This window comes from Podarcis melisellensis (genome assembly GCF_964234715.1).
Source record: "Podarcis melisellensis genome assembly, chromosome: 7".
In the NCBI taxonomy this organism is placed as follows: Eukaryota; Metazoa; Chordata; class Lepidosauria; order Squamata; family Lacertidae; genus Podarcis; species Podarcis melisellensis.
In genome coordinates this window covers 56349740-56368406 of record NC_138539.1, presented here as the reverse complement: position 1 = coordinate 56368406, position 18667 = coordinate 56349740, and the positions used below count along the sequence as shown (strand labels likewise).

General features: G+C 40.6%; 1 protein-coding gene across 3 annotated transcripts in view; it reads right to left on the bottom strand.

Annotated features, from left to right (window-relative positions):
• Positions 1-1134: 1134 nt before the first annotated feature.
• The window catches only part of NFATC1 (nuclear factor of activated T cells 1), a 128811-nt gene continuing 111278 nt past the window's right edge, over positions 1135-18667 (bottom strand). For all 3 annotated transcript variants that reach the window (XM_081919446.1, XM_081919445.1, XM_081919447.1), the window contains exon 10: positions 1135-3737. In XM_081919446.1, the coding sequence (XP_081775572.1) occupies positions 3688-3737 (50 nt within the window). In that variant the 3' untranslated portion in view covers positions 1135-3687. The remainder of the gene's footprint in view (positions 3738-18667) is intronic.

Genomic DNA, 18667 nt, shown 5'->3' with positions numbered 1-18667 from the left:
CCAAATGTTCTGGAGGTTTCAAAGAACTCCCAGAACAGATAGTGGGCACAGGGGGGAAGAGAGAGGGGGTGCTCTGTTGTGGAAGCGGAAGTCCTTGCCTGAACAAGATGACTTCATTGGATACAACCCAATGTGTGAGCACAGACTAGCATCACCCCTGATGTCAGGCATGTAGGCTCGCCCCGATTCCTAATATAATGCAACGTAGAAGACAGTGCGCATACAACTGTACACACAACTTTCTCACTACAGACATTAAAATATGAAGCATTCCTGCCTTGAACTGGGACTTAATTACCCTGGTAAAAACTGCCCCCATAAATATCAATCCCAAGAAACCATAGATGGGATGCAATATCAGGCATTCGTGTTGGAGGGTGGGAGGCTACCTGGAAGCTAGAGTCAGGCAGGCTGAGGGCCAGACCTTTAACACCCTTCTGGTGTCACCCGACCTCCAGAGACAGGATGCTGATGGGCTGTAGTATGACTGTAACTAGCTCTGCATTCTGAGCTATTACACACCACTCATACCATGTCATTCTGTGGCATGCATAGATAGACCAGGGCTCAGTAATTCTTTCTCTGGCAGAATACAGCATGTTGTTTCAAGTTCAAAATGTATGCCGGACTCTCATCCCTCGGAGATCATCAGTTCCAGAGCCATGGTGGATTTGCTTCCTGACAACATGAATTTGTTCTAGTATAGCAGTGTGCCAGCTGATGTTGCTCATTCCAGATAATTCCCAGTCTTACCATACAACCATTGATTATCAGGGTATGAGCCAGAAAGAACTCTTTGGATCAGGCAGTGACTGCTGATGATCAGTTGCAGGACATAAAGTCAGGAATGCCACTTTGGGATGCTTCTCTCCATGAAAACACACACACAAAAACTAGGATATCCTGGAGATATCAGCCTGCTCTGTTTTGTTTTTGGAATACTTTCTCCCTCCTTTCTTCACCTATGGGAGCATCAAAAAATGTGCTTCTTTGTTTGCACTGCTGTAACCCATTCTACATTTTTAAGATGTTCCCACCTTGTTCCCACCCCGTTCTGTTGCATGTGCTCATCTACCCTGAACCAACAGCATTTCTGCCAACAAATAAGCAAAGAAACCCCCACTGAATGTAAAATTCTTATCAGATACGGGGTTTTCATACCAGGTTTATTATTATTATTATTCATGGATACATATACAAGAGATGCATAGTTTTTCAGAGCTAGGTTGAATGTAACAAACTTCCAAGACAGCTCAAAAGAAATGAAACAAACAAACAATGACAAATAGGGGGTGTGACATACCGGGAACAATACATATGATTATCTTGCTAAAGTTATTGCAGAAATGCAAACATTGTGGTGCTTGTGTGGTCAGCACCTCGCCCAAGATATTTCTGTATCAGAGTCAAAAATCCTTTGGCCCGCCTGAAGGTTCTTCCACTTGCACTCTTCTGACATTTCAGGAAAATTGAGAGAAATGGACGCCTGAGAATTACACTGGAACTCCATGTCTTTCTTGGCAACTACATGTTTTAAATGTAGAATACATGAAGAAAAAGCAATTGTTGGCAAGGGACGTCCAAAAATATGGTTTAATCTATGGAGTGCTGCAACAAGTTTCTGTTGCAACAAATGGAAATTATACAGAAGCACTTCTTGATGAATGGTACAATTATGATATTGGAAGACTGAAAGTTGCCTGAAATGGAAGTGCCTGCAATATACAGAATATAGATGCTAACATATGACATTTTAAAGTGTATCATTTTATGAAAAATCCCCCTCCCGCAGGAGTCAAAAACAGTTGAACCAGTCTAGCTTTCTGTGGAAAGTTGTGCTTTGTTTGATGTATTTTCTAGCTGCAAGTTTAGCTGAAAACTGTCAAAATTTATATGTATATATAATATGGCAGTCTAGGAGAAATGCATGCAACTGCTACAAAGCTGAGTACAGGATAAATATCTCTTGCTAAGCAGTTGGGAAGTCACCCAATTAGAAGGACCAGTAACATTATAATATTTACATACAGCCATATTATATTCTTATGTTTTCACAGTAATGTGCAAATGTTACAAATATGGCTTTTCATTTTTTAAAAAAAGTAAGTAAGACATAATTGTACAGAGTAATATTTCTAAATGTTTAGGACTGTTTCACCTTTTTGTGAAACCTGTTGAGTTTGCTTTAACTGTACACTGCACTCAGTCACCACCTTAGTAACTGTGGAGTAGTTCACTCGTATTTCCTAAGGCACAATATTAATGTTAAATGCTTTAAAAATGGAGCCATGCTTTCCTTTTGTCTATGTGACATAATATGTCATTACTAGCTATACGGTAACAACATATTGGTTGTACGAAATACCATGTCAAAGACTACATTACATGCTTAAGTTTCATATGTACTCTATAAACTTGAAGCTGCTCTGAAAACATACTATACAGCATTGCATATTAAAACATTTGGTTTTTTGGTAATATTTGTTGTACACAAAGCAGAGAGTTATAAGGCTTCAGTGGAATAATTATCTTATAATTGAACAAATATTTTACATTCTTTGAAAATGGTATTTACATTTGCTTTTAACTCATCTTTTGTCATTTGGTAATTAATACATGTTTCATATGCATCCTTCTGGACTGTCTAAAGTGCTTGCTTATCAGCTTGAGGAAAGAAAATGCACAATTGTCTTAAACATAACAAACCCACAACATAGTAATGGCAAGAGTATTTGCATGGGATCAGGACTGCATTCTCAGAAGCAGAAATTATTGCTGAATTCAAAGCCTCCATATATATGCATAAATGCTAGGTTGTATGTATAAGCATAAGCATAAAACAGTTGAGGAAAAGAGATATCCACGTTTTTGTCCATCAACCTTAATATTTTGTGCTGTTCAATTTTCTTGTGCTATGTCTAGAAATTGATTTAAGTCAAAGTATTAACATGCAGTCCTATGATACATGAGCAAAGACCTGCAATAGGCTGAAAAGTATAGAACTGAGATGACAATCTGGGTTTGTTTTTTTAAAAAAATGCATCAGGAATAAGGCAACAAGATGTAAAATACAGTTCAAAAGTGAAGAAATCCAGGAATTCAGACACGTATTTTACTTTCCAGGGCTTGTAACTAACTAAATCATACTCAGGGTAGACCCACTAAAATCTTGCCTATCATCTGAATGGATCTACTCTGAGTATGAATGAGTAGATACAACCCAACAGGGGGTTTTATACCCATACCAACAGACAGTTCCAACACACCCGAAGTTCCAATGTATGTTTGATGGTTACTGTGCCTAGAAATACTTTGGATGGCAGCATATCCAAAGCTGCCAATATAATGTCCTGATGTCAGAAGCTAACAAAATAAGGCACTTCCAGTAGAGCCCAAAGGAAAAGAAAGCCAGTTTTCAGTCAGTCACCAGTTGTGTCACATTTCCTATTTTAACTTGCAAAACGCACCATTTCAGAGTTCGTGTCCTCCATTTTCCTTGAGATGATATTCTTGACAGAAGGTGTTTCCTTGGTTGAAGCCAGCCAATTAGTTTTATGTATACAGAGAAGAGGTAATTGTTCCAAACATTCCAGAAAGGGAAAGAGCAGAGCGGTACCAGGGAGGATCTTCCATTTATCTGAAGCCGATGTCTCAGCGGAGCTTAAAGCAGGATATCTAGACGGCCAGCTATGAATGAACGTTGGTGCTGGAGAGGTCGTTCCTTATTATTTCATTTACTGCAAGGAAGAAGAAAACAGAAGGAGAGAAGGGTTATTGCTCTATACACACTTCTGCCAAAAGTGACACTTAAAGGCGTTTAAATTACAGTAGTGTCGCCTGTTTCTCTTTGGTCACGGATGCTAAGCATAAAATGCCAGTAAGTAGCCAATCAAACCAGGATGGGACCACAAGAGCAAAAGGAGTTCATAATCCTAAAGGAGATTAATGCTGGGCTCCCAGGCTCCCATTAGAAAGGAGCACCTGGGGCCTTGTCGTATTGCATCACTCATATTCCACCCCTGCAATTTAGTTACACACACACACACACACACACACACAGTTGGGTTGACTTTGAAGGGGAAAGGGACAAAGAAAAGGAAGTCAATAGAAGAACTGATCCATGGCACATAAGCTGACCTGAGCTTGCAAGCATAACCCACAAAACAGCAGGGGGCTGACCTGAATGCTTGAAAATGGCTATGACTCAGTTGGATAGGGGTTCCGTATGCTGAAGTTTCCACAGTGGGAAAGAGAGTTGATGAAAGAAATAAGGAACCTAAATTGGTGTTTTTGCTCGCTTGCAGCCGATAGTGGTGAAACAGATAAATTGACATGTCTTCCTCAACAGTGGAAAGCACACAAATGTGTGTGTCTTGGTTTTTTTAAAAAACAAAACGCACAACCCCTTATTCGCCTTCAGAAAACTTCTGAGGACAAGGCAGCAAGCCATAGCAGGCATTTAAAGAAAGAAGTTGACAGGGTCTATAATCTAAGCATTAACCTGCGGGATGAAGAGAGTAGTGCAATGTTTTCGTTACTCGTGGTTATTATTTTTTCATTCCCTTCACCCCCTGCTCGACTTTGGAGCTGTGCAGTTTCTCACACTCCAGCTATGTCCATTTATCGCTTGTGATTTTTGGCAGATGGGCAGGAAATGACTGAACCTGGCAGAGCATATCAACAGTGAGCTGCACAACATCCCTTCTATTTCCACCTCTCCTCCCTGTGGTCCCTGCCACTGCTTGATTTACATTAAGATAGACAAAATGTCATCAGGAAGGCTGTCACCACTTTGGAGCTTTCCTAACATCACAGCAAAGGGGAAACACATGCCCACGTCATGGAATTAGCCTGGAAAAGCCCACATTTCCCTTTGCTTGTGGGCTGTTGATCCTTTCTGCTTGGATAATTCCATTTGTTTGTGCAAGAAAAGACCATGCTGATCAAAAACAAAACTTCCTGTAGCTGTGCACAGATTATTATTTTTTTAAAAAAGTTTTTAAAAGATGAGTTTGGGTTGTTGTTTTTAAGTATTTCATCACTATGGCACATTTTTAGAGAGAGAAAGCAACTTAAATTGGGTTCCAGAGTGGCATATGAGAAACTGGACTATGATAGCTTCGTACATCTAAATGCCAGTTTTCCTTAGGAAAACCTGTGTAAGGTATTGGGGCCCTTGAGCACCAGAGGTCAGCTACCTTATTACTTTTGGCACCAAGGCAGCTCACAGGCTGAAAGGCTTACTGATCTTTCCTGTGCAGCAGCACTACAAACGTAATGGCCAGAGAAGGTATTGCAGCTTGCCAACCTGGCTGGGTCAGATGACCTGATCAACCAATGGGGGCCTGATTGGCTCTGTATGACTTTTGCTCTAGCTTTGCTTTCTCAGTGTGATCAGCTTGCCTCTTGCCTTGCCTGCTTTTCTGATCAGCTTGCAACACTACCTGCCTTGGCTAATCATACCAAGAAGAACGCTTTGGTAAACAACCATGGGAAGTAAGTTATACGGGACATTGTACTGCATTAATGGAGTGGTTCCTGACATCAAATCTTCTAAGAAGATGCTACAATCGGGCGGGACAATCATCAGCAAATATTTGAGCCTGTGCACCTTGGCCATTCTGACAGAACATTTGATTTTGGACTTGCTTTGAAATTCTATTGACACAGCACTTTTAAGCACCATTGTGGGTAGGAAACAGTTCCATTGAGTCACTGCTCCTCAAGTAACCACAGAAGTCCCAGGCCATGTGGAAGAGTATGCAGCTTAAATCTACCACACACTGGTGTTTTGAGGACCATAGCTTGGTGGAAGAACATCTACTTTGCATGCAGAAGGTCTCAGGTTCAATCCCTAGCGTCTCCAGTTAGAGCTGGGCATAACTGTTGCCTGAAACCCTGGAGAGCTGCTGCCAATCCATGTAGACAACATTGAGTAATATGGCCTAAGGCAGTTTTGTATAAGGCAGCTTGCTGTTTCCAGAAACTGGAGCAATGGTAGGCTTCTTCCATATGGAGCAGGAATTGCCATGCCCATGAGAAGAAGCCCTTAATTGTATGTCCGTACTTGAGGATTCCTTCTCAGAAGCCTGACTTCTGGATCTCAAGGGGCCCTACCGATTGGCTGTCATTGAGAATATGTCATGAATATACTACTGTTACTTTAAATACCCACCAACATCTGTTTGAAAACAAAAAGTAGAGTGGGTTTGCTCATGGGTTGGATTCCCTTTATTAGTGCACTTGAAGTTGAAAACAAACCCTGTTAAGCCAGATGGGGAGAAGGGGAGGGAATCCAGTTTGTTTATTTCATTAGGGTCTACAGCTAAATGCTGTATTTGATGTTTGTCATGGGATACTAATACTTCTTTTAAATAAGCAATACCTGTGATCTTGCAACGGGGCAATGGGCACAGCAACAGAGCTGGAGAAAAGCTATTTCAAATACCCCTGAGCATGAAAAGTTACTCTTTCGTCCAAACAGAAAGCATAATCAGTAAACAGACAGTTTTGGGTCTATTCTCTAGCAACTGCCTGAAAATGTAGTCAATTTTAAAATTGTAGCCCAATTGATGTTTCAGCTGTTTTGCAGCAAACACATTTTAGATAGCTTAATGTGTAATCCTTTCTTTTATGAACTATCGTATTTCGGGAATGAAAATGTGGTTCAGTCACTAAGTGATGTCATTCACATATATATCTAGAAGCAAACAGGATAACTAATGGTTTGTTTTATTCTTTACTTTCATTTTTCAAGAAAGCTTGAACATTGCGTCCCAATGTCAACAGATGCAGGGATCCGTTCATAATTTTAAAATATTTAACAAACACCTCTTTCCACTTGCACAGAACCCTTACAGAAGCCTTACATTAGTGGCTTTTGTATAAACCAATCTGGTTATTACATCTCTTTAAGACTGGGCTTCTCATCTTAACACTCGTTTTGCACGTGAGGTAACTTAGGGACACAGGCAGATAGCTGGCATGCTAAAAATCATACAAGTCAGTTTGTGGTCAAACTGAAATTCAAGACATAAACTTCAGTCTAAGATTATACTGTTCTTGGAGATGAGCGGAATCCTTCCTATACTAACCATTCGCACAGCATTTTAAAAATATGTGAGGTTTTTTGCGAGCTTGCCAATTACACCTACAGTTTCCCAACATGCTCTCTGCTTAAAAAAATTGTCAGAGCGAAAGTTTCCATGTCATCCTCACTTTCCCACTAGCACCCTGCACCCTCTCTCTTAAAAAAAGAATCCAAAATAGATTTAAGAAAGGCAGGTTTGTCATGTGACCACGCTACCTGTCAAGGGACCTGAAAAATAAAATTTTCTGTCGTTAAACCCATCAGATGTTACAGCAACAGGATGTGGCAAGACTGTGGTTTAATAAGGAGGTTTTTCTTCTGAATTTAACTTTAAAATGACCTTGCCATGGAAAAGTTTGCTTCAGGGTAAACAAAATAGCATAACTGATAACAATAGTTTTATCTATTTCTTTTAGAGGCAACTATATTTCATCACATTAACATACAAAGTTTAAATGCCTTGCCTACAAGGCAAACTCTTCTGAAGTTCCTCTACCCTCCCCCCAATATTAAATTGGGTGCTCTTAGAATCACAAAGTAACCTTTGCTATAAAATAATGATCTATAGATGTAATCCTGGTCCTATCAAAACTACTATTAATTTTAAATTAAGCCAAAGCACAGACTATTTTAGCCAGAGATCAAAGCTTTCTTAAGGCTTATGACAATGAAAACAAATGGGAGATAATTGGCAAAAGAGAAAATAATGAATTATTATTATTATTATTATTATTATTATTATTATGCCCTTCCTCCCAAAGGAGCCATGGGTGGCAAACACAAAGAGTTAAAACAATACAATTAAAAATAAAATCAAAACGTCTTTTGTTTTCAGTACAAAATGTGTCATATCATATTAATGAGATGATACAGGAGTAGAACACAGACTACAGCACAAATGCTTTGGTGCATAGAAGAATGCAAGTTCATATCTGCTATGACTTTACAACGATATACATCATTTGCAAATGCAAGTTAAAGAACAGAGACTGTTAAACAGCAGAGGAGATAAGAATTTAAAGCATGGGCTGCAGAATGCTGAATCTGCAGTTTAATGACCCAAGATTATTCTTATTGAAAAGTGAGTTTTTAGCCTGCTTTTTTTTAAAAAAAAAAGAATAAAGAAATGTTTAAATTAGCAAGACACTGCACCATATTCCACCTAAGAATATCACTGTGCAGCAGAGTGAATTCAGAAAGTATCTTTACAGTGGAATCCTATATACAGTACATCTTATCAAAAGTAAGTCCCATTGAGCTCAATGGGACTAACTCCCAATTAAGTGTGTATAGGATTGTCTTCTTAAGAGTCTACAACTTTCTGCTTGCACCTGAATCACAAGAACAACTGGTGTGAGAAACATTCACCTTATTGTTTATAGAATACCACAGAAGAACATACAGTACAGTATAGACATGAGCCCAGCTCCAAAGCTAAGTGGTGTATTCCAGGAAGATATGCAATAGTTAAGTTATCCATAATGGAGACAGCATGTGACCAGATTCTGCAGCTGCAGCAGAGTTGTGCTAAACTGAACATCAACCTAAAGTCAGCCTCACACTGTAACATTTAGGACATCTTACCTTGGGAGAGAATAGCAATGAAATTGTATCTCTGCCCCTAGTGTTTGTGAGGAATGTAGACAGGGTGACTCCTTGTCTCCATCCAATGTCTGAAACCCTGAAGAGCTGTTGCAAGTCAGTGTAGAAAGTGTGGAAGTAGGTGGACCAATGGACTGACTGAGCGTAAGGTAGCTTACGTTATGTGTTCCTATGAAATGAGATTTGTTAAAACCCTCACCTTCTTACTGGCCTTGATTTGGGGCCTCTAACAGATACCTGATCAGGTGAAGCTTTTACTGGCATGGAGATAAATAACGTGAAACACTTCATGTGCTTTTCGTGTGTTGGCGTCAAATGAGATATGATCCTAAAAGCGCCACCAGTATCTATGTCAGGTTTTTATTTATTTTATGATCATTGGGACCACAGTGCACTAGACGGGCTAGTCATGATCACCATGAAAACTGTCCCTGTGTTATTCTGGGTGGTTGCAGCCTAAGTCTGCCCCCCACCAGTTTTGTTGAACCACAAAACTTGTGGTCCCCCAGAGTCTGATGATACCTCTCTCTTATGTGTGGGTGTTGCCAGTTTGACTGCATAAGGATTGGCCCTTACCCTCCAAATACTGCTAACAGAGGGAAGGACTATGTAGAGGTGCATTTATAGGCCTTTGCAGTGCTTTTTCGGGGGGGGGGACACGTACCCCTAAACATTTTGTGAATCTAAGTTTGGCCTCATTGAGGGGCAGTATTTCAATATGAGGAGGAAAATGAGAGTACCCTAAACATTTTTTAAAAGAAAAAAAACCACTGGGCCTTTGAAGCTGGACTCTTCTTCACAATTTAGATCATGTATAGCCAATGTAGAACCCTACAGATTTTGCTGGATTCCACCTCTCAGCAGCCCCAGACTGCATGGCTGTGATGGGACAATGAGCTACTTGTGCGTAAAAGGGTTGGTCCCTCAGAGTTTGCTCAGCGTAGCAAAGCTCTGCCTTGAGCGGAGCCCTTTGACATGGCTCCGTCAGTCGCTGGTAGAATCCGACAGTGGGCGCCTGCGGAAACGCTTCCAGCATAAAAGCTGCTTAACGGAAACACGTCTCCTGGATTCCCTGCGTGACAGTTTCCGGCGAGGGGTGGGGGTTCCTAAAGGGGGCCTTGATACCTCTTCACTGTTCTCACTGGAAGTGTCCCAGAGCCTCTCCTCCGATTCCCTTCCCCTTGGAGCTCCTGCTCCCCCCCTACTGGTTCCCTCTTCTGCTGCAGAGTCTCTCCTATTCTCCTGGAGCCCTTCCGCCACCTGTTCTTCCGATGGCAGTTTCCTGACAATGGCCAATAGTCAGGGAAGACGGGAACTGGCGTACAACAACATCAGAAAGGCACCATGTTGGCTTCCTCCAATCAGATAATTGGTGGCCAGGAATTCCCCATCATTCCATGAATGTAGAGATGACAGTATAAAAATGAAGCATGCTTAGTTGCTACCATTTTTGCATTTAGCTCATAATTTTGTGGGATCCAGTGCTCCAGAAACACATAAAACACAGCATTGGCTTTTACTTGTGCCTGACTTTTTGAAAACTTAGGTTCCATTTCAGGTGGCGCTAACTTACAGTAAAATGCTTAATTTCTGTGAATCCTGGGATGGAAGATAAACTTGTCATCCTTGAATGTATTTCATGAAAAACATAATTTGGCTTCCTCTCTTAACAATGGGCCTTAATGTGTGGAATTATGCCAATACAACATCTGACAATACGTGTTGATCCTTCTCAGAGCTGAATGCCCTTGATTTCCATTGAATTCAGAATAAATTGTAAGTTCCTTCCCAGAGAATAAAATGCCCTCTGCTTTTTACAATATTGAATACATGGCCAACTCTCAAACAAGTAATAAAAATGACAGCAATGGAGCAGATGAACATTTGTGCCAATAACGCGAAAGAATTCTGCCCAGTGGGCTATATATTTTTATTTAATACAAGTTGCTTGGGTCATATACAATGTCTGTCTATAGTTTTCTCCTTCCATTTCTTTTCCTGAGGAGCTATGCCTAGTCTTATCAAGGGAAAAACTGACAAATAAATGACATGAGCTGTAACGTTATAACATGAGGCACTTTGACTGCACTCTAAGAGAGGCATAACAAGACAGATAAGAGAGTCATAATGGTAGCCAACCAGTAGACTCTTCGGGGGGAAACCCCAACAAAATGCAACCCAACTTTATTTTAAGTAGTCCTATTCAGGTCCTCTTATTATAAGCTGGCATTATTTCCTGTGTTACAGCTCAATGTGGGAGCACATTGTTAATGATGTGTGAGAAGTCATCCTGCTCCTCTGGGCTGATTCACGCTTGCATTTACATCAAGTGGTATCCTGTAACTTGAAGACTTGCTGCTGAAGGTGTGAGCTGCCTCTGTTGAAAAGGACTTGTGGTTGAGGCGATGCATGATGCAAGCCCTGTCTACGCCTGAGGTGTTCGATTTATTTTAAACATGCAAATCACCTCAGTGAGTAAGGGATATGCGACTCTGAACTCCTCCCAAGGGACCTTGTGCCGTGTGAGAGAGAGATTCTGCAAAAGACAGCACCCCTTTTAACTTGATAGCTTTCTCACAGCCTGTGGAACAATGTGGGGACAGATGAAAGTTCTTCTGAGAACGAGCTTAGAAATCATCATCATCATCATTTATTAAATTTCCATACTGCCCTTCATTCGAGGATCACAGGGCAGTTTAAAACTTAACACAAAAATGCACAACACAGTAACAAACAAAAATAATAACACTCCCCCCCCCTGCCCAGTTTTAAATGCCATAGATTGTGTAATTAGCCAAAGGCCTGGGAGAAGAGGAATGTTTTTGCCTGGTGCCTAAAGATATATAATGAAAGGGCCAGGTGAGCCTCCCTGGGGAGAGCATTCCACAAGCGGGGAGCCACCACAGAAAAGGCTTGTTCTCGTACTGCTGACCTTTCATGGAAGAGGCAAACAAAGAAGGGCCTCAGAGGATGGTCACAGGATCCGGGTTGGTTCAGGGTCCTCATCAATAAAACTGGAATTATACTCTAGTGATGTTGTGGGGGTCAAAATAAGCCTTTGTAACTCACACATTTACTTTAGAGAGGGTTATACAAAAAGATGGGCACAAGAGCACACTGCTTTGCTACATAACCGAAGGTCTGAGTTAAATCTGCCTATAGTCAAAAGAGTTTTGATTTGTCTATTTATTGTTTCAATCTTTCCTTGGCCCCCAATGATGCTTTGCAGAACTCTGAATGGATGGATGTCAAAGGTAGGAGGGACCCAATAAAGTTGCATTTAAATTTATACAGATTATGTTTGTGTATACTATATAGACTTTTCCCCAGCAGCCAACTAGTAAAAGCTTTGAGTTTCTAGAATAGGTCACATTAACTTTGTATCGTACCATTATCATACAAGGATATTTGTCACAGATTTGAAAAGATCTATTGACCTAGCTGCATCCTTTTGCACCGATACTCATTCCTGGTCAAATGGACCTCACTTTTCTCTGCCCATTCTCTCCCCGCTTCCCTCCCTTTATATTTTCTCTTTAAGATGCTCCTCTTTGCCTTCTCCTTTTGGCCACTGTGTATATATATATATTTAGAGCCGTCTTCCTCACAACTTCCACATGCTACACTCCTATTCCTTCCTTTGGCATGTAGCTTTCTCAGTTTCCCTAAACTCCTCCTGCTTCTTTCACCCCTCTTTTTAGACCCCACCTCTGCTTCCCTTGAGCTCCTTAAAAATTGAGCATCTCAACCAATGGCAAACACACCCCTCTGTGGCATTAAGGGTAACTCAAACCAGAAGAGTTGATGGAGATCTGTGATTGAGTCTGATATCCCCTTAATGCTTTACATTATTTTTTTTTTGGTAATAAAAGGAACTCTCCCTCCATTTACAATCAGGAATGCTATGCTGTGAGGAGGACAGCTGAGCCCCCTTCCCCTGTACCATCTACCTCCCCCCTCCAAAAAACGCCACACTTTCCCTTCACTATCTCCTATGTGCTCTCTTTAAAAAATAAAATATCCATGCCAGTTTCTTCTAATTGGGTGAACAGTAGTTTCAGTGGTAGGGTTGGGCCAGAGAAAACATTAACTCCTGCCCACTGCAGGGCCCTGGTGCTGATGTAACTCCTCTGTGCCCTGGTGGCTACAGCAAAATCCCTAAATGGATTGCGGCATGGATTTCTATTGCCAGGATTTCCGCTCGCTACTGATTAAAACACAGCAATCTTCTTTCACGTAAGAAAGGTGTAAATAGGAATATTACATAACCACAAAGGAAGAAGGGTGTTGTTAGGAACTCTGTCGTGGATGGAAAGGCAATTCAGAAACTAGCAATATTTCCCTGAGGCAACAAACAACAGATCCAGCCACAGAATAATAGAAATGCAAAACAATTAGCCAACAACAACAAAAAGGCTTACGGAGCAGTGGAAAATGTAACCATACATTCCATGAAGGAACCGGATCTTGTCTTACCTCAGGTATTCTGGATGAGTCTAAATCATAAATTATTTTTATCTCTTTCATCATAATAAGCCACTGCCACGGGGCATACTATTTTTGGAGCAAGAGAATAGGCCGGTGAAACACACGAGTGACAACAAGTAGCAGGTTTTAACAAAACATGATCCTCCCCATGAATAGGGTTTTGGCAGTGATGTTTGACAGCCATTAGAGGGGAATAATTTTCCTACCTGAGATAGCCTTTCCTTTCCCTTTTGTTTGCTAGCTTGAATAATCCAAATTGCAAATGCAAAACGGGCTTGGTTGGTAAATGTACTTTGCTGATGATGTTCCAGATAAAGCGCAAAGCCTTTCTTTTTTTCAGTCAGCTTTGAGGGTGCATATTATAATAGTCACCTGCTGCATTGCCAGCCATAGAACCATAGACTCAGAGTTGGAAGGGACCAGGAGGATAATCTAGTCCAACTCCCTGCAGGAATCTTTTCACCTAACGTGTGGCTCAAACCCACAACCCTGAGATTAAGAGTCTCATGCTTTATCAATTTAGCTATGGTTTTTATATATATCTTGGCTATTACCAGCATTGGCCTGCACACTTGGGTGGAGCTGTGGAGCCATCTCCCTGACACCATCATTGCTGCAGCAGAGCAGTGAGGTCAGGTCAGCATGAGCCCATTGGAGGAGTTAATCCAGTGCTCCTGCAGGCATGCCCCATGCAGACCTGACCTTGCAGCCACCATGCCCTGTCCAGACCAGGTAAGTTGCAGCAATGTTGGTGTTGAGAGGGGGGCTCTGCCCTACCACACAGACTACTTACTGCCAGTTAGTCATAACTTGGTTGTTGAAAGCCTTGGTCCGCGTACGTTTTGGCTCCAAAATGCCAAAAACCCGGAAGTAACTGTTCCAGTTTTCAAACATTCTTTGGAAGCAGAACATACGATGTGGCTTCCACGGCTTCCAATTGAGTGCAGGAAGCTCCTGCAGCCAATCGGAAGCCGCATTTTGGTTTTTGAATGGTTCCGGGAGTCGAACGGACTCCCAGAACGTATTAAGTTCGACAACCAAGGTACCACTATATTACTATAACTCTGTGTTCCAAGCTTGTGAAATTTTGTTGTCTTGTTTTATTTCGTGGGAAGCCATCTTGAACACTGTAGATAAGGTATAGAATAAATATTTCGAACGAACGAACGAATGAACGAATACTGTACATCAATAACTAAGGTTGCAAAAATTATACCATGGATATGCTTTGGTAGGTAAACCAGGGAAAATTTCAACAATGCTTGACATCTGTGTAGAAGCCACTTGACTAGAACTTGCCTGGGTTCCCATCCTGTATCAGTGTCATTCCTGGATTCATCCACTCACCCAAGACAAATCTCATTAAGTTCAATATTTTCTGCCAAGCACAAAGGAAAAGCTATGATAATTTGGATTTGGTCTGCTGCAAATGGGATCAGACTGGCTGCTGCTGGGTGTCAGTTTCTCCTGACCACTGTGTCATCTATAAATTGTTATGTTGATCTGGTCTATAAATATTTGACAAAATAATGATCTCTCTCTCTCTCTCTCTCTCTCTCACACACACACACACACACACACAGAAGCTAAAAGTGATGCTAAAGATGTCACAGTCTTTTCTTAGAGACAGGTATCTTAGTGGGAGTTTAAAGGTACAGAAATAGCTGCCCCAGCATAATGCAAGTTGCAACTGTCCCCTCACCCTTCAATTCACACATAAATATACATATACACTCAAAAAGAAGGAAGACTAAGGGAGGGAAAGCCACATTTTAACCAAAATTATGTATTTACATTCCTAATAGCACAAGTGAAGCAAAAGCTAGGCATGCATTCAAGTTTTACACAGAATTTCCATACCACTAAACAAAACAAAACAGCCCACTGTAACCGTTATGTCAAATAAAACAGCCAGTGCTCAAAACCTGAACTCTTAAAGGGCTGGAAGAAGAGAGGTGAGGTGGACCCCATGAATTATTGCTTCTATTTTCTAGTACTTTCTTAATAAATAATAATAATAATAATAATAATAATAATAATAATAATAATAATAATAATAGATTTTATTAGAATTTTGTCAACATTTGATAGCCTAAGTCATTGATGGCCAACAGACAGTTTGCAAACCCAACATGCCCTAGTAATTCCATAGTAGTAAAGGGAAAAAAGAATGCTCTGATTAGTTTTCAGTACATGTGCTTCATAACTCTAAAGCCCTTCCTGCATGGGTGAGGAACTTTCATCCCTCCAGAAAAGGCTGGCCATATCATGAGGCACATGGAGTCATGTGACTCAGGCAGAAAATGGCGGGAAGACTATGCCCTTGCCTATCTACAGCCCACAACCAGCCAGCCACTGGGGTCCTTCCTCAGAATGAGGCACTGCAGGTGTGGTTGCTTAGTGTGGTTGTGCCATCATCATCTTGCAGTGCTTTAAGATGCCACGTTAAAATACAGCTCAAAATCCTCTTAAAACATAAACTGCGTTTCAAAGCTATATTTTCAAGCACCACAAAGCAGTGCTCAAGTGCTCTCTGTGAAAATAGGCCACACTGGTATAGACATGGCCTAAGTCATCTCTGTTTTCTTGGTTCCTTTTTAAAATGTTATCTTTAGTCCTGTTTTTCATAATAGAAGGAAATAACAATAAACCCAATAAAAACATCTCAAACAGTTTTCTTGGTCCTAATTGAATGATGAAGGCTACCCCAGCATACCTACTGTCCTAATACAGGACTGTCATGAGAGCAGAACGTAAAACAGGTTGTTTTTTTAGGATTGCTGGATTTTAAATAATTGACATTTTATGGTAAAAAACAAAACCAGATGGAATTAAGTGTGGCTCAAATTATGGTCAAGGACACGTCATCTAGCTGCAAACATCTGGCAACAATTATAGTTCACACCAAATCTTGTCACATGACACTTAAAGACATATCACTTGTCAGCAGACATTTTGTACCCACCACCCGCACAAACATACAGTATCTAATGATTTTACTAGGAAGGAATGACATTTTCTCTAGGCCTGTGACTGTAGTATGCAGTCTAATTTTATGGAAGTTCAAAGCTGCAATCCTAAACACACTTCCTATGAAGAAAACCCCACTGAACACACTAGGACTTACTTCTGAGTAAGCATGAATAGGAATGCACTATTAAGTGCACAAGGATTCCTAAATGTTGTATAAATGTTTTCCTGATCCATGATTTCGTCAGGTAAGTTACCATCCTACTTGTGTTTGGAAACGGCACGTCACTTTCCTCCTCTGAAAATCAGATTTGGGAAGGAGCAGTTTTCAGGAGTGAAATAATAGGTGGATGGATGCACAAACTTTATTCCACCTGCCAGTTTCTCCTTGCAACTTGCCTTCACACACTTCAAGAGAGTTCTAGACATGTGTTTGCTATCCCAGGAGAAGTGGCATCCCCAGGGTTTCAGTATATCAGAATATGTCATTTTTGGCTCAAACCTTCTCTATCCTACTCCTCAAATCCCTAATTTCTCCACATATACACTCTTGCTTGTAAATAAGTTTCCACTGAAACCACTTGAGAGTTTCATCCATGAGAATAGGAAGCTTATTCTACCGCATCAATGACTTACTGCCCTGATCAAGGGAAGCAATAGTCTGCCATGGTCAGACCATATCTGGCACCACAATTTAAGGAGGATACTGACAAGATGGAACATGGAGGGTAACCAAGATGATTAAGGGTCTGGAAACAAGCCTTATGAGCAGTGTTCAAAACTCCCATTGTTCTAGGCACAAAGTGCGCATGCACACAAAAGCTCATACTAATAACTAACTTATTTGGTCTCCAAGGTGCTACTGGAACGATTTTATTTTTATTTTGTTTCAGCTATGGCAGACCAACACGGCTACCTACCTGTAACTTGTTCTAGGCACATTTTGTGACAGGGAATTTCATTAGTGCAAGCAGTAATGTGCCTAAGATTTCATATTAAAATTGCAGAGGAAGGAATGGAGCAGCTTTTTCTGCCTCCCCACTTCCAGCTACCCTCTGGAGAAGAGACCCTCTTAAGAATATTGGGGGTGGGGGGGTGGGAAGGGGAAGGACTAGACCATGTGAAAAACGAACATAATATTTTAGCTGCAGTTCATTCATTTCCAGCTCTGTATTCTTGTTATTAAAAAGTGTGCCTCAACATTCCACCCATAACCTAGGTTTGAGGTGCCATTTAACTCATAGCTTTCACATCGCAGTTTCTAACACTGCTTAGGAGGAACAGTTGAGAAAATTGGGTAAGATTATCTGGTAAAGAGGAGACTGAAAGGAGATATCACAGCCATCTTCAAATATTGAACGGGCTGTCACATGGAGAGTGGAACAAGCTTGTCTTCTCCTACTCCAGAGGCTAGGACCCAAACAAATGACTTCAAGAAATGAGATTCCAACATCAGGAATAATTGTCCGACAGTAAGAGCTGTTCAACAGTGAAGCAGACTCCTATGAGAGGTGGTGGACTCTCCTTCCTTGGAGGTCTTTAATTAGAGGTTGAGTAGCTATCTGTCATGTATGATCGAGTTGAGATTCCTAGATGACCCTCAGAGGTCCTTCAAACTCTACAATTCTATGATTTTATTAAAAAGTAAGTGTAAGGTGGCATCTACAGTTTGCATAGTAGTATAGGATGCTTCAAGGTGAATATGGCACGAGTAATTCTCTCTTCTTGTCTGCTTCTGAATAATCAATATGCCAGCAGACACTCTCATCCTGATATAAACTGTTGTGATAGCAGAATTTAAATCATAAACATTTCTTAGAATTGCGCAATGTTTAAATAATTCAAACATGTTGTGGTTGACATAAAACCAGATGGCTTTATCTGGGTATAAACTCCCCTGAATGCTTCATAATGAATAGTTCACAAAATATCAGCCTTTAAAATGCATTAAACTTTGATTATTATTTTTTGTTAATGGCTGTTACTATGGGTCCAGTTACAGATAGGTAGCCGTGTTGGTCTGCCATAGTCAAAACAAAAAAAATTCCTTCCAGTAGCACCTTAAAGACCAACTAAGTCAGTTCTTGGTATGAGCTTTCGTGTGCATGCACACTTCTTCAGATACGAAAGCTCATACCAAGAACTGACTTAGTTGGTCTTTAAGGTGCTACTGGAAGGAATTTTTTTTGCTGTTACTATGGTCTTCTTATGGCCTCTACACTTACTCAAACAACCCTTTTAACCTGGTACTTAAGGCTGTAGATTTCAGATTATTCCAGTCCTTATAGTTACTGCTGCTCATACTTGTAATTACATAAAATCAATTAGAGAGCGTACATGTCTGGTCCGTTGATTTGATTTGATAGTAACTAATACTCCAGCAATGTGTAATTATAAGAAACCTAATGACCTCTCTCTACTGAATGAAACTATCATTACATCTAATATTCTTTGATGAATTGCTCATTATGTACAATGTTGAGAAATATTCTGTAATGACTAATACTTTTTTAATCA